The 24,023-nt window shown below is 36.5% G+C and overlaps 1 protein-coding gene across 8 annotated transcripts in view; it reads right to left on the bottom strand.

Annotated features, from left to right (window-relative positions):
- COL23A1 (collagen type XXIII alpha 1 chain) overlaps positions 1-24,023 on the bottom strand; it is a 336,951-nt gene that overhangs the window by 96,619 nt on the left and 216,309 nt on the right. For all 8 annotated transcript variants that reach the window (XM_058170260.1, XM_058170258.1, XM_058170262.1 and 5 more), the window contains exons 4-5: positions 17,865-17,971; positions 13,432-13,458 (exon numbers count right to left, since the gene is read on the bottom strand). In XM_058170260.1, the coding sequence (XP_058026243.1) occupies positions 13,432-13,458; positions 17,865-17,971 (134 nt within the window). The remainder of the gene's footprint in view (positions 1-13,431; positions 13,459-17,864; positions 17,972-24,023) is intronic.

Raw genomic sequence — 24,023 nt, 5'->3', positions numbered from 1 at the left:
TTCTTAGAATGAGGAACTTTCCCTTTTTCAACATAGCATGGGAACAATCCATTTTCAGTAGGTAAAATATAAATATATATCAGCTTAGTGTAGCTTTGTGGTTTCCAAACTAGAAGAGATGGATTGAAATAAGGGAAGCACAGACAGATCCTATAACTGACTAGAGCTCTGTCTGAATACACTAACATAACTAGGCTCATTACTTCATGTGTTTTATATTACATGATTAAATAATTAGGAATGAAGCAAAGGTGGCAACTTCAAAATATTTTTATGAATAGAATATAGTGTCTGTTAAGGCAACCGTTTTGCTATGTCTACACTGCAAATTTTACCAGGAAATTTGAGAGAGAGATTATACAAATTGTTCTGAGTTTCCCAGGAGAAAGCACATTTTATCATTTCCTAAATTCACTATAATCAGCTTACAATCTATTTTGATAAAGTTTTGTTTCTGCACAAACCATTAAAACTTCATATTGGCCCAGATATAAGGTATCTGTTTCTTAAATTAAAAGGGGGGATATTTTAGTGCACTATTCTAAATGTTGAGCTTTTTATTAGGTACAGAAATAATACACTGGTTAAGTATCATTTTACCTATAGGAACACTTATGGCAAATGATGTGGATGATTGGCAGCAGTCCTTCTGCCTGAAGTACAAAGTTGTTTTGAGTACTATGTAGGTTTTTTAGGTATCTGGTGATCAGAAAAGAAGAAATCCTGCCTAGTCTTTAGAGCAGTGTTTCAATATTGAGCACTTGAAGATGTGTGAACTTCAATTACCAGAATTCCCAAACCAGCCATGGAAACTGAAGCTCACATATCTTCAGGTGCCCAAGGTTGAGAAACACTCCATTAGAACAATGGGGGGAGAAAGAAATACCAATCTGGGATACTATATCACTATCTGTCCTTCATGCCATCCCCAGTCATAGCATTTCAAGATCCCTGATGTTCCTCTTAAATTTTCTCTATTCACTAAAAGAAAGTAAAAACAATGTTACTTATAACTAAACCCCTGAAATATCAACCTTTCCCAAACTCAAAATAATCTCTAAAACCATGGTTCTAAAATAAATCTTAGCAATGACCTAATTTTACAAAACTATTAAGATTTTGTGAGAGGAACGAACTTTTGAGGCATCAAAAGAAGTCCTGAGCTGGAATCTCCCTCCCCCCAAAAAAACCCCTTGCTCCTCCTGTTCCTGTTTTTGCTTTTTCAAACACTTCCATTTTGCCTTCCCAAAATAGCTGAACTATTGAGCTGTAGCAGCCAAGAAAGTAGTTACTGTAGGTGCTTGCCAGGGAACAAGGTCAAGTCTGCCTGCACATTATTATTAGTACAGGTCAGAAGGGCCATTCCTTGTAGATCAGAGAATTCCAGAGTTGACAGGTGCCAAAGTAATAATCTAATTCAACCCTCCCCCTTCTCAGTGCAGGATCCACTAGAGCATCTCTGACAGCCCAACCTCTATTGGAAGACTTCGACAGTTCATGAACTCGCCACTTCATGGGACAACCTGTTCCATTGCCCGACAGTTCATCAACTCAGGAAATTTCTCTGATGTTTTACCTGAACTTCTTTCCTTGTACCATTAACCCACTGGTTCATGTCCAGTCCTCAGGAGTAATGAGCAATCTCTCTACTGAGTGACAACTTTTCAGATATTTGAATACAGCTATCATATCTTCCCTCAGCCTTCCCTTCCCTCAGCCTTCCCTTCCCACAGTCTTACCAGCTAAACATGCCTAGGCCCTTCAACTGTTTATCCTCCAACTTTGATCATCTTGATAGCTGTCTTCCGAACTTTCTAGAATTTGTCAGTGTCCTTTTTGAACTAAGCTACCCAGAATGGATACAGTACTCTAAGCAGGGTCTGATCTAGGTAGAGTAGAGTGGAACAATTACTGTACTTCCCATGATCTAATCCAACTGGATTGTCTACTGTTTTGCTTTTCTTATCAAACTTAAATCTAATTGACACGATTCTTATGATAATGATACCACCATTCCTAATATTCCTAGGTTTTGCACATCTGAAGCACAGATCTTGAAGGACTGGACAAATTTTTAGACACAGAATCACTGTCTAGATAGCCATCAAACTGTGCACGAATTCCAAAAACCAGTAAATTAAACTCAAATGTTTTTTTTTCCTCCAGGGACAGACAGGAGCAAGCAAGGTCGTTAACCTTCTAACCTAATTCTCTATAATTAAAATCCAATCAGACAATCAGATTAATTAAAAGTGTTTCTACAGGATTCAGAAACAGAAGGAAAACATTTTAAACTGCTCAATGCTTTTCATGTACATTGGGAAACAAAACACTTAGTATATTTGACAATAAGCAATGAGGATGGAATAGAGAATGCCTTTAACTCTACTTGACAAAAGCTTTGCTCATAAATGTAGTTATAAAAAGAAGCACAGTTGGTTTCTCTTTTCTCTTCCAAGTTGGTGGCTTTTTTTCATTTTCAGCTTTAGATCAAAATGAAACAAAGGTTCCTCTATAAAGGAACCAAGAATAAAATTAAAAAAGAAAACACTAATTAAAAAGAAAGTTCAATGCAATTAGGAATGGCATTGTTTTTGATGGCTAAAAAACAATGCCCTGAATCACAACATGTTGTTGTTGCGTATGACACACCCAACCTAACTGAACTCAAGGACAGAAGTGGGATTGTCCCCTAGCTAGGGAGAGAGTTAGGAGTTCTACAGTGGAAAATGAAAAGAAAAATCCTAGGCTGCACATGTCTGTTCATTCCATATGGATCTGTTTAATTTTTCTGGCCTTCAAGCAACAGGATAGTCTAGAATTATTTCCACATATCATTTAAGATGGATATTGTCAAACACATTTCTAAAAAGAAATTAAATCTTCCATACCAAAAAAAAAAATCTTCTAAAACGTTTCTCTACAAGAAAACAAATCCATGAATTGAATTCTCAGTTCATTCTTACAAGGAAGCAAGAAGTTAATGCTGGGAAAAATGTTAAATTTTTTATTGTTGTTATGATTCTTTATATTATAGAATACAACATACAACATCTTATTTAAGAATCAAAATTTTACTTCAGCAGCATCCTAGTTTCTCTGTGCTGCACAGGAAGTAACTTTAATTAAGTATTTATTCTCTGGCAAAAAAATAATAATAATGGGAAGAATAAAGAAATAAGAGTAGCTCTTTTTAAAACTATTATTATTATTAAACACTCATTTTTGGTTAGTATGGGTTTCCACTATCTTGAATCATTCTCAGAGCATTGCTGTGAAACTAAGAGCTGAAGCTAGCAAGAGAGGATAATGTTCGGATCAGACAGAAGTGTTATATAAACATGGAACAGGTGTCTCTGATGCTCAAGGCCTGGAAAAGAACACTCAAAAGTCCACTGGGTTGAAAGAGTAAAAGGACAAGACCAACTCTGAAATTGGCATAAATATCTTTACACATATGCGCGCACACACACACTCTGCAATTGCCCAAGATAGATAGAAAGATATAGATATAGATGATGTAGATCAGGGGTCTCCAACCTTGGCAACTTTAAGACTTGTGGACTTCAACTCCCAGAATCCCTCAGCCAGCTTGCTGAGATTCTGAGATTCTGAGCCAGCTTGCTGGTTGAGGGATTCTGGGAGTTGAAGTCCACAAGTCTTAAAGTTGCCAAGGTTGGAGACTCCTGATGTAGATGATATAGATATATAACTGTTTATGAAGCTTCTGCTATTAGCTAGTTATTGAAACTGCAGTTGAATTCCTGGTGAAGTCTGACATGCAGCAATGGAAAGTTCCACTTTATTTTATTTTTTATTTATTTATTTTTGTCACAACATTATATACAAGCACATATAATGAAAGAAAACAATAGGACAGGAACAGTAGGCACTTTTGTGCACTTATGCACAAAACAAAACAAAAAACAAAACCTGGCAGACTCCAGGAAAAATGAACTCATAATAGGTTCTTTCTGATAATTATTTTGGGAAGGAAGATTAGTGGTAAGGGATTAAGGATTACATATGTCATGGATTCCCTATAGCGTTGTTGTTGTTATTTAACTTATGCCTTGAATTGACTTCTGGTTCTAATAGGAGAAAACCTATCCAAAAAATGGATAAAGAACCTGACTGATGTTCCAAAAAAAATCAAGGAAGAAAGTAGATAACTAGATAATTAGAAACTAGATAACTAGATTGGGCCTCTGGTGGCTCAGCAGACTAAGTCTGTCTGTAATTAACACAGCTGCTTGCAATTACTGCAAGTTCAAGCCCCACCAGGCCCAAGGTTGACTCAGCCTTCCATTCTTTATAAGGTAGGTAAAATGAGGACCCAGATCATTGATCTAAGGACCCAATGATTGCCCAGATTGTTGGGGGCAATAAAAGTTGACTTTGTATATAATATACAAATGGATGAAGACTATTGCTTAACACAGTGTAAGCCGCCCTGAGTCTTCGGAGAAGGGCAAGATATAAATTCAAATTAAAAAAAAAAGTAATTTAGAATAACAATAAGGATTCTGAATTTCTGAAGCCCCTTGTGTTGGGGACAATAAAGCAAATGTATACTGTGGTAAATCAGATTGAATTGAGAAAATACTGCATGTAGTGTGAATGTGAGTAAAGCTGGTAATCTAGCCGATGCCTTCCCTATTTATTTAAAAAATGTTAGGTGATAGGTTTGATTAAACAAAGCCACGATGAGCAGCAGAAGTCAGAATCTATTGCTTCATTGGTGATATGGAAGACTGAGACTTGGAACAACAACAAAAATATGATAAAGTATATAGCTAAATGAAATGAAAATGTGGTCTATGAAATAAAGAGAACAAAGAGGAAGATAATAGATCTGAATAAACTGAACAAGCTTCTTCGGTTTTCAAGGAAAAAACAAAGAAGGTCCAGCTGCCCTTTGAAAAACACCTTTGGGACAACCATGACCTGGATGATTTAGAATCTCCATTGACATTAAGATCTGAATGAAGGTGGCCTGATTTTGTATGAAGTGGTATTATCATTCTAGGTTGTTGTGGGGGCATATGGAAGTAGAAATTTCACCATTTTTCTGAGAAACCTATACAACCACACATAGTTAGTCACTAGGGGGCAGGAGATATAAACTGGAAATTGGGAGATGGAAAGATTTAATATATTTTCCCTTTTCTTTTTGGCTCCTGATCTGGATCCCTTCATCCTACATATTTAAATACACAAATACTTATATAATTATTAGCTTCATTTAAGGTCACATTTAATTTGGCCCTCAATTAGAGGATTCTTTTTATGCTATAAAAATAGTACTTAGGATTCTATACTTCACTGCCATTAGAGAAAATGATTTGAATGCCATGTATACTAAATGAGAAGTTCTGCAGCCACCCATTTGAAGGCACAGATGGACATAATTATTTTCCAAAATATTCTTCTGTCCGGCAATCTAGTATCTCCAAGTACTTCGGACTACAGTTCCATCTATGACTTTTGGCCATGCTGCCTGAGCATACAGGGTTTACAATTCAATGCATCTGGAGGACATCAAGTTGATTATCTTAGCTCATGTTATTGAATTGGTGAAGCCTTAGGCAATGTGAATTGTAAAACAAGGGTGGAGAACCAGAGATCTGCCAGATGTTGTTCAACTGTAATCCCCTATAATCTTCAATTGGCTGGCTAAGGCTGCTATGAGCTATAATTCAATATTCTTTTGAGGGCTACATGTTCTCCATGTACATGTTTTAAAAATACGAACATACCTTTTCATATCATCTTGAAACAGGCAGCTAACCTGATTGGATCCAACTGATGCCATCCTTTTATATGAAATTAATTTTTTAGAGGAATTCCTAATGCAGTTGCTACAATCATTAAGACATATTGCTCACAAATACATTTCTTTATACCGTCAAAGTGTTTTCCTAAGATCTAAAAGAAGTAAACTAACTGTACCCCATATTTCAAAACAATAAATATGCAAATTTAAATGACAAAGCAAAGCAAATTAAATCTCAGAGTTCTAAGAACATCAGCTTGACCAAATAAAAAGACCATGGCATGCTTTATTAGCAGCTTTCTTATATTAGAGAGCATATCCTACTGCTTTGTGCAACCTTCCTTAGAGGAAACAAATGAATAATGGAATTGGGAGGGATATTTAGGATACCAAACCCAATTTCCTGTTCATTCAGGAATCTAAACTAAAGAATCCTCTAATGGCACATTGGACTATCCCTTAACATATTCAGTGAAAGGGAACCTGCATTTTTTTTGTTCACTGATTTCCAAACATTGCCCTCAACACTTATTATTTTTCACTTAACGTTCAGTTGGAATTATCTTTTTGTAACTTAATTTTACTGTTTTGTATTCTGTAGTTTGCAACAACAGGGAACATGTCTTGATGTCTTTTGTATGACACCAGTCCAAGTACTTGAATAGTGCTATCATATCTTCCTTCAGTCTTTTGTTCCTAAGGCTAAAGACTCAGAATTCCTTCAAGCCTACACTTATATTAGTTTATTAATCATAATGTCACAAAATGCCATTGTCAAATGCTTTGCTGAAATGAAAATATTTTACCTGAATGGGATAAATAAAAATTGTTCTTGAAAAATCAGTGCTGATTTTTAGTAATTACTACTTGTGGGGAGTCCTTGATTCTGTCTGAGTCTGGTTGTTTGCTTGCAGACATTTTTGTTACCTACTTAGGTAACATCTTCAGTGCTAGTTCACCACATCATTTTCAAGGAGGCTGATCCCTTTATGATATCATCAGGAATTTAGTTTTTGTCAAAGTCTGGTTGGATCCAGTAGTCTGGATTTTGTCTTTTCCTGGGTTTGAAGATAAAGACATTTGCTCTCCTCAAAACATCTGGCACTTCACCCATTACCCACAATTTCTCAAAGAAATTTCAGTCAGCCAGTTCATCACCAGCTTAATGCAGTATCCTAGGAAGCAATAGCTCTGGGAAACAGGTAAGGAAAGAGTAAGAGAAAGGAAAAGACATTCTATTTAAAAGTCTGTTAAACTGCTATAAATAGTTCAGTTTTCCTCTAATTCTTGCAAATATATTTGTGTATAGGAATCAGAAAACGCCTCCATGGTTTCTGTCTTTGAGAAACAATTGTTCTGCTAAAAGTGACAAACACACACTCAGCTGGAAAAGGACCAATAATCATGCTTTGACACATTCCCCTTTCCTTCTGCAGCATATAACTCTTTAATAGTTGTTCTTACTTATTGTTTCCAATAAGTTTCCAATTGGTACAGACTCAGTTTGAAACTCCGGTGTTCACACTCACCAGAGATCCACGTGGGTCCCACCCTGATGATGTTCTGAAAATCCTTGAAAACTTGGCTGTTCTCCCAGATCATGGGTTAGATTGGAGGTTATTTTCCTTATTGATATATGTTATTTTATTTTCTGGACAAGTACAATTTGCTTAGCAATATTTAGAATAGAATAGAATAGAATAGAATAGAATAGAATAGAATAGAATAGAATAGAATGTTTTATTGGCCAAGTGTGATTGGACACACAAGGAATTTGTCTTGGTGCATATGCTCTCAGTGTACATAAAAGAAAAGATATCTTCATCAAGAATTCTAAGGTACAACACTTAATGATCGTCATAGGGTACAAATAAGCAATCAGGAAATGATCAATATCCATATAAATCGTAAGGATATAAGCAACAAAGTTACAATCATACAGTCATAAGTGGAAGGGGATGGGTGATGGGAACAATGAGACGATTAATAGTAGTGCAGATTTAGTAATAGTTTGACAGTGTTGAGGGAATTATTTGTTTAGCAGAGTGATGGCGTTCGGGAAAAATCAATATTATCAATATTGTCTTCTGTTTTTAAAATGTAAGCTGCCTAGAATCCTTTGGAGTTGGGAGGCCTCTATAATATATAAACAATAAGTTAAGATTAGTTGGCGGGACTCATTTTTTTCCAGTCATAATGAGGTGTCTATTCTGTGGCAGAAGTCTACTGTACAGATAACACAGGATACAGTCCTAGAAACAAAATCTCTCCAGTTGGCATCATCTACTTAATCCACCACTTGCATCATTCGATCCTCCAACCGGAGATTGAAAGGGAAATAAGAAGCCTAGCTTAGCCATCACATTCTTGAGTGTTCTTTCTTGATCCTCAAATCATGGCATCCCTTTGGTTTGCAGTACCATTTGTCCAAACACGGATTAGTAGGAAGGAATAACTATCAATGCTTTAGATCAGGGGTCTCCAACCTTAGTAACTTTAAGGCTTGTGGACTTCAACTCTCAGGAGTTGAAGTCCACAAACCTTAAAGTTACTAAAGTTGGAGACCCCTCCTTTGATAAATCTTGGGTGTTGCTTTCCTGATCTATGTTCCCAGCAATCAGCCAACTATTTATCAACTACCAGAAACTGTCCTTTAATCTTGTTGCAGAGCACAGCCACATCCCTTCTGTAGGGATATACCATCCTATTTCTGTGTCTGTTCTTCCCCTAAAGACCTCCTCAACAATGGTCAGAAAGAAGTATAAAAGTTTCAGTAGTGCAGAGTACTTCTACATCAGTTGCTTCTGATTATTGTTACCATCACTGGGCTTGCTCCTTTGTTTGAGTATCTTCCTCTGTCAAGTCCTTCTGTAGTACCCTCTTGTTGTGATCTGTTAAGTCTTCATCCCCACTTATCAGAAAAGTGTGGCTACTTGTTACTTTAATCTTCTGACATTTTTGCAGATACATGCCAGATTGTTTTCAGGTAGAAATATTTTAAATTTGCTTGCCTGCCTTTGGCTTTTTACACAAAAATTTCAATTAAGGATGGCCATATTTCATTATAATTGTCCATATATGCGTTACATCTGTAAGCAATTTATTCTGATGCTATTTGCAACTTATGAATGAGGTAGGAATTCAATTATGCCACAAGTATTGTAGGTCAGAACTGCGGGCTAATTTCATTTTCATTCATTTGGTTTCTTAAGCTTTTCTTTCTTATTTGACCCATTCACTTAGACCAGGGGTATCAAACTCAATTTCATTGAGGGCTGCATCAGGGTTGTGTTTGATCTTGGAGGGCTGGGGGGGGGAGCGTGGGGCATGGCAAGGACATGGCCATAGTGGGCATGGATGTGGGCATGGGCATGGTGGGTGTGACATGGAACTCATGTTGGGGGCACCTGTGGTGGCCAAGTGCTAAGGCAGGACATCCCTGAGACCCTCCCTCATTCTCATTATAATCTCCTTATACTATAAATAGAGAAACAGAATGAGCACATGTGGGCAAAAAAGCAACTTTTGATTTCCTGCCAGCTTCCCCATTAATTTCCCTATGGGAAGCTGACAGGGAACATTGAAAACTTTTCCTTCCTTCCTTCCTTCCTTCCTTTCTTCCTTCCTTCCTTCCTTCCTTCCTTCCTTCCTTCCTTCCTTCCTTCCTTCCTTCCTTCCTTCCTTCCTTCCTTCCCTCCTATATTAATTCATAAGTATTATTATCTCATTTTAATAATTCATAAGTATTATTATGAGTTGTATTACTAGACGGTAAAAGTTATACCATTGCTTGCCTGCCTGCCTGCCTGCTTGTTTGCTTGCTTGCTTGCTTCCTTCCTTCCCCTTCCCTCTTCATTCTCTTTTTTTTCTTCATTCTCTTTCCTTCTTTTTCTTTTTCTTTCCTCTTTCCCTTTCTCATTTCCTGTCCCTTCTTGGATGCTCAAATGCAAAAGGGGAAACCTTTCTCCTTTTGTTTTGTTTTTAGTTTGTTTTGATAGCCCTCTGCCAGCAAAAATGCACACACACACACCGAGCTCCATTTTCACTAGCAGAGGCACCATGAGCTGGTCCTTAGCTGTTTCCAGGTTGGCCCTGCAGGCCAGATCTAAGCACTCCGTGGGCCAGTTCCAGCCCCCGGGCCTTGAGATGGCATCCCTGACTTAGACCTTTTGTAAATTCCTCTTTGGTCTCTAAATTCTCTTTATCAGCCTTCTTTCTCTATGGATGCTAGCCTATGTGCATTATATATACACTTTTACTTCATTATCAGAGTAGAGAAAGCAAAGACTATGATGCTGCTGCTAGACTTTCATTCTCAGATATCCAAGTGGGTCAGTCATCAGTAACTGAGTTTAAACATGCTTGGAATAAACATATGTTCACCATCCAACAAAAATTTAAAAAAACCAAAAATTAACAACCAAAACTTAAAAGGCCGACTCGATGGACCACTATGTCTCTTTCTGCCATTAGTTTTCTTTTTTCTACCCAACTTGAAGATAACCAAAGGGTTGGCATCAGGAATTCATCAGAGGGTATCAGGCCTATTTTTCATCCCAGCATGCCCAAATATGTTGTATGCATAAGCATACGTACATGGAAACTCATCTTTTTAAAAAATATTTTATCTATTTTGTTCAATGCTTGCCATTTTGGCTGTAACCCTTATTTAGCCACATCAAAGCACAATAAATATTTTGGGTAGATCGTTGTAATATATATGATGATTCGTTTAAGTGATTAACTGCAGACTTCTGGGATCCATAACAAAAGTGGTGTTTGATGCTTTATAAATGTCTCTTTTGTTATTCCTATATTCAGATAGCCAAATGTGATTGGATTTATTTGTTGGGACAATTTTTTAAACAAATATTTGTAAAAGTTTCCAAGGCAAATTATTTAAACGGGCAAGTTGCATTACAGGCCTCCCTGCCTTTTCTTCCCCTTATTTTGAATATGATCAAATATTATTTTCACTAAAGAGTAACTTTTATTTAATTGGAATTGTCTTCTCTGAAAATACAACTGGAGTAACATGGGCTATATGAAGAGTGAAGACAATGCTATATGCCCCTATAAAGTTATAGGGACTTCTTTTTGACATGCACCTGTTTACATGAGGATCAATGTTAGCTGATATATAAGCATATAATTTGACTGAATCGGAGCAAGAATATAAGTAGAACTAAGATAAGAAATGGAATAGAATGAGATCATCACTCTCTGTACTATCTTGTTAGTGACAGGTCAAGGGCTGTATCTTTTTGTGCTGCTCCCAAAACCAAATAATTATTCCAATATTACTGATGAGCCTCTGCAAGTTACAGAAAATCTATCAAGAATTAAAAAAATTTAGTCATCTTGGAAAATACTACAATTATTAAATAATTTCCATCCCTTACAAGAAATGTACTAAAGGACTTTTGTCTTTTTGTACAAAAGAAAAAGACAGTAAAAACGTGCAGCCATGCTGAAAGTTAAAGACATGTTGAGAATGTTTCAGTTCTGCTTCTAGGCTCCAATCCAAAATCTCATTTGATATTTGCCAAGAACAATACTTTATTATTTGCTTTCATGCCAAAGAGTAAGCTTATGAATGAATGTAATGTACTGTATCGGTAGGCATAAATATGCATTGCTTTCTTACCAAGGTCAGATTATAAACTTATTGTCAAGCAATCTACATATCAAATTTGGTGCATTCTAAGACTTTTAAGAATTCTGTATTTTATGGAATTGGGACTAAAAATGGACATTTCTAAAAAAAAATTGAATCTAAAGTTCTTTTATTACTGAGTAAACAATTCAATATAGTTGTGTATTTCTATATTTAAGTCTTTTTACAACAGGAAATTCTCAGTGTTGGTCAACTGATTTGTTTGTTATATTCATTGCAGCTTTTTTTTGCCTTTGATAGTAGCAAAACTAAGAGACGTCAATAAATCTCTGCTATTTTCACAGCACTAACTGCTTTTTTAGTTGTGTTTGACTAAAAGATATCAAAGCGGGGTGGATATAGACCAGCAACAATGGCTCACTTACACTGTTGCTTGTAATACAAAGGTTTAAAGAAATGTTATCAGAAGTTTGTTTAAGCTTATTATTTCCCCACACTCATAATGCTATGCTATAGGATGGGAATAAAAGGGAGACGTAAGCCATTGTTCATCCTTTAAAACAACAACAAAATAATGACTGTATGCATGAAGATATATAATGCCATGAAGAAAAGAAAAGGAACTTTGTCAGTATGGAAACTCTCTCTCTTTGAAGTGTTGTGATGCTAGTTATAATGGATTTACCATATTTTTCGGAGTATAAACATACTCTTTTCCCCCCTAAAATGGGTGAAAATTTGGGTGCGTCTTATACACCGAATGTAGCCCTGCTCACCCACTGGTCCCCACCCTTTGACCTCTGCCTCCCAGCAATTTACGTCCTTGCAGCAAACAGCAAGAAGAAACAGCCCATTTCAGCTTCAGCACAGCCTAATTAGCACAAATTGATTGTCGGCCTCCCAACTCTTAGCTGTTTCAGGCTGCAGGGATTGCTATTGCCTATTGCTGCACAGCCCCTGCTGCTTGCTGCAAAGAGGTATTTATTTATTTATTTATAATTTAATTTCTATACCGCCCTTCTCCCGAAGGACTCCGGGCGGTTTACAGCCATATTTAAAAATGCAAATACAAACAGCAAGTTTAAAAACAGAATTAAAAACAAATATTTAATAGGCTGAATCGAAACTAAAACGGTCATAGACCATAGGTAAATTGCTGGGAGCAGATTTTTTTTTCTTGTACTAATCAAGCTATGCTGAAAACAAAAATGAAAGTAAAATAGGCTATTTGCTATTTGCTGCAACGAGGCAAAATTGCTGGGAAGCAGAGACAGATTTCTTTTTCTTGTTTTCCTCACCAAAAATGGTAGGTGTGTCTTATAGTCTGGAGCGTCTTATACTCTGAAAAATATGGTAATTAGATCTACTCAGAACTAAGTTGTTTGGAATTCATGGGTTTTATTCCTAAATACATATAATTTGAACTTAAAGCTAATACATTTGAAAAATCATCCAGTAAAAAATTAAAAAGCTCACAACATGATATAGCCAGTGGAGATTCCTATTCTTCTTTATTTATGCCATACCAACATCAAATAAGTGTTCATAATGAATGTTCAATACATTCCATAAATTGAATACATTAGCAACATATGTGTTACCTGAGGCACAAATAATATATTTCAGGATATAAATTATGGAATATGCTAGAAAGCGGCAATGACAGAAATAATGGTTGATTAATAGGGAGACTTTAAGGAATATTTCTGTATGGTAGTCAATAAATAGGGTTAATATTCTACTGTAAAGATAGCTTTCAGATGCTAACACTAGCATGTATTTATTAGACCAACATTACTAGGAATACTATGCACATGGGAACTTTATAAAGTGTAGTGTAAGTACAGGGCTTTGAATAATAATTAAATATCTTGAACTTATATTAATAGTCAGCTAGATCTAAAGGTAGTAAACAGATGTTCAAGTGGGTGAAATTATATTAGTTTGATACTTTTCAAGGGGCAAATAAAATATAGATAGTGAAAATGGATTAAGCAGGAATAAACAGTATGCAGGAAAGATTGCAAAATACAGTTACCGGGTAACCATCTCGTCCTGACTGCCCCTGTGATATTAAATAAGGAAAACAATAATATCAGTCAGTGGCACTTAACAGCAGCAAGAGTTTACAGTCAATATCAAAATTTAGGAGTTGATCTGAAAGACAAAAATAAATCCAGTGGATTCCACCCAATAGGAAATCTATATCAGAATAAGAGAAAATAGGAATTTATGGAATTTTAAAATTTTTAAATTCTTGTAACAATCCTATGATATAGTTGAAATAGAGAAGCAGATATCTGCACAAGATCACAATTAAAGGACTCTGCCTTAGCAAACTTCACTCATCCTCTATACATGGGTTTTAAAAGTAAATATTGTTCCTACTAAAAGGAAAACAGATATATTTAAAAACTTTAAACAGAAATCTAAATGTCAAACGTTTTTCCTTAACGGAACCTTTATCTTCCCCATAACTCTACTCACAGTCCCATTTCATCCTGCAGTACATCATGTATTGCTGTGTGAAGCTGATTCTGATTCGATTTTAATATGAAAACATACAGGATTATATTTCAGGCTTTGCTCCATAGTCAAGTTGTTCAACTACAGTGGAGTACTCATTTATTTTACTGAGATTTGTTCTATATTTGTTGTCTGGTTGGCAGAAGCATCTGGTGGGCAGTAGGAACTAAATACCCTTCTTCCCCTTTTTCTTTCCATTCATTATAGGTGGTCAATTTGAAACAACAAATGGGTTTACAACTAATGAAAACCAAGATTAGAATGAACAACCATGTAATTTGAACTTGACTATTCAGTTAAATTGGTTTATGAACCCCTGTTGTTGGTCTCTTTAAGGCAATAACTAGACTGCAACACATGCATCTGTGCTTCGGAGAGAGTTGCACAGCTGTTGCTAGTCTGTAACCATCTGTGACCTATGCTTACCCATCAACTCCTTCTCAGTGTAGGTATGCATCAACCCCTACGTGTAGCTGCAGACAAGTCTAAATCAAACAAAACAAGGAAGGAGCAACAACATTGTCTCAATAAAGCAATTTAAGTGAATAGTCAAGGTGTTTTACTCACCTCAATTGAGAGGTGAACATTCTTCTCAGAGGGAATAATCCTTCTTTGTCTGCCTAGTGAGAGAACCACTAGAGAGTTTAAAGGAACTTTCTCAGGCCATACATATAAGCCTTGGAAAGAAAATGGGTTTTATAAGGGAAAATGTTAATTTTATAGACCTTTTCTGGGAGGAAAAAGCTCCTTTGCAATTCTAATATTGCCTCTCTAATATCTAATATAGCTACTTCATGGGGCAAAAATAGAAAAATGAATCTTATCTAAATAGTCAAATGTAGAAAGTAAAAACTGAAATTACTAAAGAAATATAATTGCCTCACAGTTACATAAGAATTTTAATACGCAGCTCCATGTGGGGGAAAATGGTATTGTAATCCAAAGCTACTATTTCTACTTTTTAAACTGAATTCAGTAAGTATATTTTAAAATTTATTTGATTATTGATATTTTAGTTTCATTATACCAACCAGTTAATGAGGCAAATTACAAAACTACTTAAAATTATACCATTCAGAATTAGTTGATTGCTGTATTACCAAATACTAAATATGAATTAATAAATAATTGATTCATAAGTTTCATTGTCATTTTAAATGAAAATGTGGTATCAACAAAGATATTAGCCTTTAGCATTTTTCCTTCTTTTGATCCATAAATTTCATGAAAGTAGTTTTCATATTCTTTGGTATCATTAATATTCAAGATAAAGCAACAAACTGCTTTCCAAATTGAGTCCTTTGGCAATTCAATTCAGGAAATAAGAAAACCCAATCAAATCTGAACATATACAACATCTCTATTGGTCCAAAAGGGCCTGAGAAGAATATTAAAATGTCACATTTTGTACAGTGTCTACATCATTTCACAAGTTTTTTCATATTCTACACTATTTAAAATTGTATGTCTCATTTAAATTTTAAAATTGAATTTTAAAGAATCATATTTTGTAATTAAATTTCCAATATATTTCATATTTGAAATTCATATTACAATTTAATAGAAAAACATTTTTCAAAGTTACAGGGTAGCACAGTTTGCTGTCTTTACTGATATTAATCTTCCTATCATTATTACGCCTAGAGGAAACTTGAGATACCACTTGAGAGCCACTTATTTAATATTTATTTGTAAATTCCGTGAAAAGCCTACTTATAGGTAAGATGACTGGCATATGCCAACAGTCTCTGCATCAACTTGATGGCAGTACAGCTAGTTCTCAATTATAACAGTTTGCTTAGTGATCATTTGGAGTTACAACAGCAGTGAAAAAAGTGACTTATGACTATTTTTCACACTTACAACCATTGTAGCATCCCCCTGGTTACATGATCAAAATTCAAATACTTGGCAAGTGAGTCATATTTATAACGATTGCAGTATCCTGGGGTCCTGTGATGACTTTTTGTGACCTTCTGGCAAGCAAACTCAATGGGGAAACCAGATTCTCTTAACAACAGGGATACCAACTTAACAACTACAGTGATTCACTTAACAACTGTGATAAGAAAAGTCATAAAATGGGGCAAAACTCACTTAACAACCATCTCACTTAGCAGTGGAAATTTTGGGCTGAATTGTGGTTGTATGTCAAGGACTATCTGTGTCTATTGTTATGTTTATTTATTATATTGTTTTAATATGCCTGTGAACCGCCCTGAGTCCTACGGGAGATGGTGCGGTATATAAGTTTGATTAATAAATAAATAAATAAAATAAATCTGCCTAGATTGGCTAACACACCTGGATGATAAAGTGGTCTTGCCTTATTATACAAATAGGATTGAAAAAAGTTCTCCAGATTCTCATTCCCTTTGTATTGCAACCTGAGCATCTTTCTGCAACCTGAACAGACTAAGGATATGATGTTTACTAAGTGAGGAATATAAAATAGGTGGCAAGTTGTTTAAATAGTTCAACAACTAGCTTAAGGAAGGCATGTTCTATATATGCATCTGAGAAATCTCAGAGAAGATTTGCCTTGTACCCTTCATCACACAACTGGCAGACAAACAGTACTCCACTGTACTTAACATTTAAAGCAAAAAGTGCAGTTCAGCTACTCTTTAGTTACCACCAACCTATCAGAACTATAACCCGCTAGGAAAGATTTGATCTAAATTTTTGAAAACCATTTTACTATTATTATTTTTTGCAGATGCAGTCTTGTTTTGCCCTTAAATCTCCAGGATAGTTTTTAATTGATCTAGAAGAAGACCATGAACAGAAAAGTTCATTCATATTGTTGTACCCAGAATCTGTAGCTGCAATGTCATTTAACTACGGCAATACAACAATTTAGCAATAGATTGAAACCACAGTAAAAAAAAAGCACTGAATCTAATGTCTAGCAGTCACCAGGAAATGTTGCATTGTCAACGGATAACATCTGGAGTTTGAATGTGGCACCTGCCATGACCCTAGGGCAGGAATGGTGGAATAGCTCTAGTAATCTGGTGGTTTTTTCCAAGTTAATTGGATATGAGATCCTACTGGGGAAATTGGGCTCTAGGGATTAGATACTCATAATATGAGTTTGTGGATTAACAGTCAGTTTAAGTCAAATCAATTGGTTAATCAAATATATTTCCTTTTAGCTTTGGATCAATTTACAACATAAAAAATAAAATATTAAACTTGCTACTGAAGTAGAACAAGGTACATTTGGCTTCTTTCTATGGGAGTCAGATGAATATTTAAGCTACTTCTGTATAGGCCTGTCTCTGGCAATGAAAAATTGTTTGCAGGCTGTCAGATGAGATACAGATTGTCATCTTCCGTGACACTGGGAATTTGCACATTTTCTTTTTCAGTGTCCAAAGACATTGCTACATGAATCAAGACATAGTAATCTAGTTTATTATTGTTATGATTTTCAATTTCCTTCCATATTTCTTTTTGTTCATGCAAAAAAGTAGCAAATTAAAAAAAAATAACGTATGAGGGAAAGTGAAGTGAGGATTAGACAATTCTCTGCTGGAACTGTATTTACAAGATGCATTCAAAGTGACAAAAGTTGTTCATTCCTCTGGACAATCACAGGATGTATTCAATCTGCATTTCTAGTAATTATTTCTCAGAGATTTGGAGGCTGAAAGGCAGCAAGGCAATTTAATATTTATGGAAATAATAACAGCAGAACAAGGATATATTTTAAAAAAAGTTGAGATCAACAAAAAAGCTCATTCTTAAAAGAAAAAAAGGGTTTTTACTATGTTCAAAATGGCACAAAAAACCCTTTAGGCAAAGAAATAAATAACTGCTTTTTCCTCTTTTACTATTTCCCTACATCAGAGAGAGAAAGAGCAAGAAAGAGAAAGAGAGAAAAAGAGAAAGAGGCAAAGAGAAAACAGCATCTGTTACCAATTTCTGGACCAGACACACCTCTACTGAAAGGCCTGTTCTTGTGAAATGAGACAGAAAGGAAAATAAATGCCTTAACTTTGTTGACTCGTGGCCAAGAGTAATGTCAATGTTACTTACTGGAGGACCTGAAAAACAAAACATAATACATTGGTTATTAATTACATGGGACAAACAAGCTAAAATTATTATAATACAAAGCATTAATTTTGAAGAACAGTTTTAGTATAACAACTATTAAATGGTAATGTGATGTCATGCTATTATATTATGGAATTTTAACAAATCTGGAACTAGAAAAGCATTGCCTTTTTGAAAGAAAAAATAAACCAAACCAAATTACAATGCAAATTTATTTAATTGGAATAATATCAAAGTCAAAATAATATTTGTCCATTGTCTAAGATTTAAGGCTTTCATTAAAATAGGAGTAGTTATTGAAGTAGTTATACCCCTCGATAGCTGAATATTATTTTTTTTTTAAATTCTGTATTAAAAAGAATAACCATACTAAAAGATAATGCAAACTAAAATCAGAAAGAAAAGAAATACTAAGTGCAGAAAGAAAATAAAAAAGAAAAGAGATCGAAAAAAGAATATGCAAAGAATACGTAAATTATTTATATATCTTACAGCTATGTAAAGAAGCAACTCCCAATCTTCCTTGAAACAAGTACAGGAGAATGTAATATCACCCCGCCCTCCTCCATAAGATTATGTACATCTTTCTCCCATAACCCCCACCCCCTTATCTATTTCACAAATCTAAAAATATTTACACTGTATTTATTTATCATATTTTAAAATTGCATATCTCTATCATAGAGTAACTTCACTTATTGCTGAACGAAAGGTAATATGCCTAAAACATTAACTGTTAGGGAACTATTGTGGAAGAGGGCTATCATTATTCTGATAATTGTGAGTTTTGTGGCTGCTGCATGACATAGAATACTGGACCAGATGGGCCCTTTTCTTGGTTGAACAGCCAAACAATACTACAATATAAAACAAAAGAAGACAATTCACACCAAGGTAATCACTTCTAGAAAGAGCATTCAGCATAGCCATTGGGTTGGCTCCAATGCATTTCTGGGTCCCCCCATTCTATTGGCAAAACCATGATCTCAGGGTCTTTTGAAAAGCCAGCAGGGTCAGTGCCAATCTAGTCTCTGGGAGATGATGTTCGTATGTCATCCCTTACTTCAGAGGTGACCTGGACTAGATAAGGCTGTTGACAGAACAGAACTCTGAACCACATTAGGTGGCCTTCCTACAGCCCTAATTGGAAATAGATGGGATCTACTGGTATCAGTGGTGGGATTCAAATTTTTTTACTACTGGTTCTGTGGGCATGGCTTGGTGCGGGTGGCATGGCTTGGTGGGCATGGCAGGGGAAGGATACTGTAAAATCTCCATTCTCACCCCACTCCAGGGGAAGGTTACTGTAAAATCCTCATTTCCTCCCGATCATCTGGGACTCAGGAGGCAGAGAATAGATGGAGCCGGGGCCAGTGAGAGGTGGTAGTATTCACCAGTTCTCCGAACTACTCAAAATTTCCGTTACCGGTTCTGCAGAACTGGTCAGAACCTGCTGAATACCACCTCTGACTGGTATTCTTTGGAACTACCTTGAAACAAGGCTTCTTGCTCTAAGTAATTAAACTCCTATTCTGTATTCCATAGAAGCAATGTATAATTTAATGTAGTCTCTATGTTTTTTTTCCTGTACCAAGAGAAAGCCACCACTGATTTGGACTAAGTGAAACAGGTTCAGGGAAGAACACTTGAGGGTAACTGGTGAACCAAAATGAAATTTTATGAAAAGGACAATTGAGAAAAGAAAACTATGGTAGCTCTTGTCAAATATCTGAAAGGTGGTAAAAACCTGTTTTCCATCATTCTAGAATACAAGGCAAGAAATTATGAATTCAGATTATGGAAAGAAAGATTCAAACTAGACATCAGAGAAAACCTTTTTAACTGTAAGAGCCATCTGGCTGTGGAATCAATTGCCTAGAATGGTGCAAGTTCTTCTTTTCTAAATACGTGCTGGGTCTTAGCCAACCATCTGCTGGATACACTGTCATTTGGATTCTTTTATTGAGCAACAGGTTGCACTCAGTGGCCTTAATGACCTTTTTGGCCCTATCATGTCTACACTCTTAGGATTACAGGTTAGACCTCTCCCTGATGCACCATTATGGTCATTCCTATGTCTCTGTACTTGGAGTTTCAAATAGTAGAGTTATAGATTTAACAAAAACTTTTTAAAATATACCTAAACTGGCTCTTAAATCATGCAAAATAAAATGGGATATTTAGTGTTTCAACGTTTTCCCTTTCATAATATTTCCAGAGAGTCTGGTCATATTAATTTCTTACAGAAAAATGCTCTTTTAAACATTGCTATTCGCAAAACATCATAGTTTGTAAACAGTCCACTTTGTTACAATGGTTTTTGATCTCTCCAAATCTTCTAGACCTTTGGGAAGACTATGCAAACAACAGAGGTGAGCATTTGGTCTGAAGAGACTAACAAATCCATGTTTTACTCCTATTTAAAAAGGCATTTTACACTCTTTTAAAAGCTTCTTCATGCTTCGTTTCCTATATGATTAATACCAGAAGGATTAAATATGGGAAAATGTGGGAAAAATTAACGAAAAACTGAACTCTCTGAAAAACAATATAAAATGAAAAGCATGTTGTTTTGTTTCTGCAACTATCTTGAAACACTAAATCTGTTTTAAAGCTATTTTAATTTTTGCAAAACAACTGAAACAATATATCACCAACATGAAAATATGAATAATGATAGTAGTAATAGATTATGAAATCCCATGATTTCATTATGGCCTCTAGTATGACTATGTTCTGATAATGCAAAGCCACAACTCAGTGGTGTGTAAATCCTTGTGTGAGAAATGAGCCCCTGTCTTGCTTCAGGTTTCGATTACACATTCAAATAAAGTTACTATGGAGATCAGCAATTTACTCAAGACTGAAGAGATAATAACAGACAAGGGATTGGGTAAAAAACAGAAATGGACACTTGCCTGAATGGTTTTACTTTTAATAGGAGCATACAGAAGAACTGTCAAAATCCAGTCCAAAGTTCAGAGAATCAGATTTGCCAGCCAGTCCAAAGGTCAGGATTTCAGAAATCATAATCAGAATTACAGGAATGGCACTCTAGAGCAAGAGATCAGCCAGTTGCTTCCAATGAGGGATCATGGTCAGGGCTACTTCTTAAATCAGGCTGCCGGAACCTGTCTCTAACCAAGAAGTTTGCTGGGCAAGGAGCCTCATAGAACTGCTCATAGTCTCTGCTCTGCTCTTTTCTCTACTTGAGGGATGCGAGAACTGGGTGGACTTACATAATCCTCATTTAACTGTTCCTCCTGGTCAGATGGTGCCTCCTTTAGTTCAGTCTTGTATAATTCTTGACTTTGACTCTCTTGAAGCTGACATTCCACAGGAACAACTGGAGCAACTTCTTCAGAATCAGATTCATATCCTGAGTCCTGGGCCATGATAACCTCAAATGGTTACATTTGATGGAGGTGGTAGAGCAAGGGAAAATGGTGTACTTTCATAATATCATAGTATTTTTATACATTTAACGCGAAAGTGGAAGTTCAACTAGACTATAGCATTATTAACATAAAGAGAAAATTAAATATTTGGAAGGTCTAGATTTTCTTGTTGAAACTTTGCTGGATAATACTGTCACTTCAAAGAAGCAGCTATATTTGATTATGTTGTCAGTGTTGTTCTATTTGGAAAATGAAGATCTGTATGAGATGTAGGGAACCTGTAATGCCAAGGATGTTGTTGGTCTCCAGTTGATTGCATTAGTATTGGCAGTATATCCAGGGTTGCTGAGAGTTTCCTGTAACAGGAGCTAATGGTCTACCCTTTCCCATAAAATGTGACTGGTGGAAAGGCAATTTGTAAAGAGTCAAAATCAGAGCATTCTCTCTTGACTGTTTATAACAATAAAAAATTAAATTTTGCAGAACAATTTGAGTACTTCTGACATTTGCTTCATTTTTGAAAAGGGTTTTTTCCCCATAAGTCTTCCAAATTTTAGATGGTGAAAAGAGGGGATAGTTTTCACAAATTTAGAATGATAAAATATTTTGGTCAGGAAAAGGCATAACCAAGTGAGCAAAAGAGAAGGACAAAACCAGTGGTGGGATTCAAGTAATTTAACAACCGGTTCTCTGCCCTAATGATTTCTTCCAACAACCAGTTTGCCAAACTGCTCAGAAAGTTAACAACCGGTTCTCCCGAAGTGGTGCGAACTGGCTGAATCCCACCACTGGACAAAACTATATGTAATTTATGTCAGAAAACTAATTCAGTTTTCTGTAGACTTCCTCTGTATAACTTTGGCTGTAGCTTTATAGTCTGAACTATAGTTCAGGTGTTACAACATTTGGGGGTTTTTATTCATGCATTTGCTGTGAATTACCATCAATCCGGCAATGAGAAAATGCTGTATATGCACTCTGTTATGGAGAATGTTTTCTTAATTTTCTTTCTTAAAATTACAATTAACCCAGGGATACAGCTAAAGAATTTACTGGTTTTGCTGCCACTACTGGAATAGAAAGAGATCATTTAGGCCACTTTCCTTTTCAGGGCAGTAATACAAATGTAAACAATTTCCAGAAAAATTGTTATCTAGGTTCTATTTGAACAGTTCCACCACTTTTGGGGCAATTAGTTCCATTATTGCTTTTACTTTCAGTAAGTTTTTTTCTCCTCTAATGTTCAGTTGGATTCTGACTTCCTGTAACTTAAATTAATTATTCTGTGTCCTTCACTTGGAAAGTGTTGAAAAAAGATATTAATGTTACAGCTTTGGAAACATGTAATTTACGATCTTTTTAATACTACCAACATTAAATTGATTTTTCAGGAATTAAGAATGAGAAACTTGGTGCATTAGGAGGCATTTCATATTTTTAAAATGAAGATGAAAATTGTAATGTATCTTTAAATGTTTTGGCGGGAAACAAGCACGTTGCTGATTGGTTGAAGCCGCCGGCTAAACTGTATATAAGGAGAGGTTTTTCCCCAGCCCGGTTGCTGGGTTCACCATATATTAAAGAGCTGTTGTCACTACCCTGGTCTCCAGCCTCGTTACTGCCCAAACTTAACACTGGCGACGAAGGTGGGATTTCGAGGCTAAGAGCACCAGGAACGAGCTGAACGCACGAAAGAACCGAACCCAGCAAACTCAGGGCGGAAACGCAGCGATGGCCAGCTACACTCCGCCCGCGCCGTTTGACCCATCCAGGGAGAAATGGGGAACGTACATGACCCGTTTCGAGAGCTTCCTCGAGGCAAACGAACTGCAAGGAGTTCCAGACAACCGCAAAAGGGCGTATTTCCTGAGCCACTGCGGTCCCGAGGTCATCGACATCGCGGAAGCCCTGGCAGAGCCAACGCCGGTACAATCGGTATCGTGGCAAACTCTGCAAAATCTATTGAAGAACCATTTCGCGCCAACACCGTCCAAATATGTACGGCGTTTTGAATTTGGAGAGCGCAGACAGCAAGAGGGCGAATCCATCAGCGATTACATGGCCGCCCTGAGGAAAGCCTCCAAGGATTGTGGGTACCGAGACTTGGATGAGGAGCTGTTAGAGCAACTCATCCGTGGGGTCAGAGACATTCGTTTGTGGAGGCGGCTGCTATCAAAAAGCAATCTAACGCTGGCAAACGCTCTGGACGAAGCCAGAGCTCATGAGATGTCCACCCAAGCGGCGGAAACCCTACAAAAGCCGCTCACGCCAACGGCGAGCGCGAAATCAACCCCGGTCCACAACGAAGAAATCCAGACCGAATCAGACGGCGAGGATGAGGAAGGAGTTTGCCACACCGGGAGAAGGGGCAAAGAAGACCGGGATGAATGCGGAAGTTGCGGAGGGCAACACCAGCGTCAACAATGCAAGTTCAAGGACGCTACATGTCGGCGGTGCGAGAAGAAGGGGCACCTGGCTCAAGTCTGTCGAGCACCCCAACCTTCCCGCCGAAAATTCAAACCAACCAATCAGAGCGCGGGATCGGCTAGGCGACCCGTGATTGGTCAAAACAAAAAGGGCGCGAATTCAAATCGAACGACCGTGATAGTAGGTCGTGCAGCAACCCGCGTAGAGAAGAAAA

Source organism: Ahaetulla prasina, chromosome 2, assembly GCF_028640845.1.
Source record: "Ahaetulla prasina isolate Xishuangbanna chromosome 2, ASM2864084v1, whole genome shotgun sequence".
Lineage (NCBI taxonomy): Eukaryota > Metazoa > Chordata > Lepidosauria > Squamata > Colubridae > Ahaetulla > Ahaetulla prasina.
This window is presented reverse-complemented; position numbering and strand designations above follow the sequence as displayed.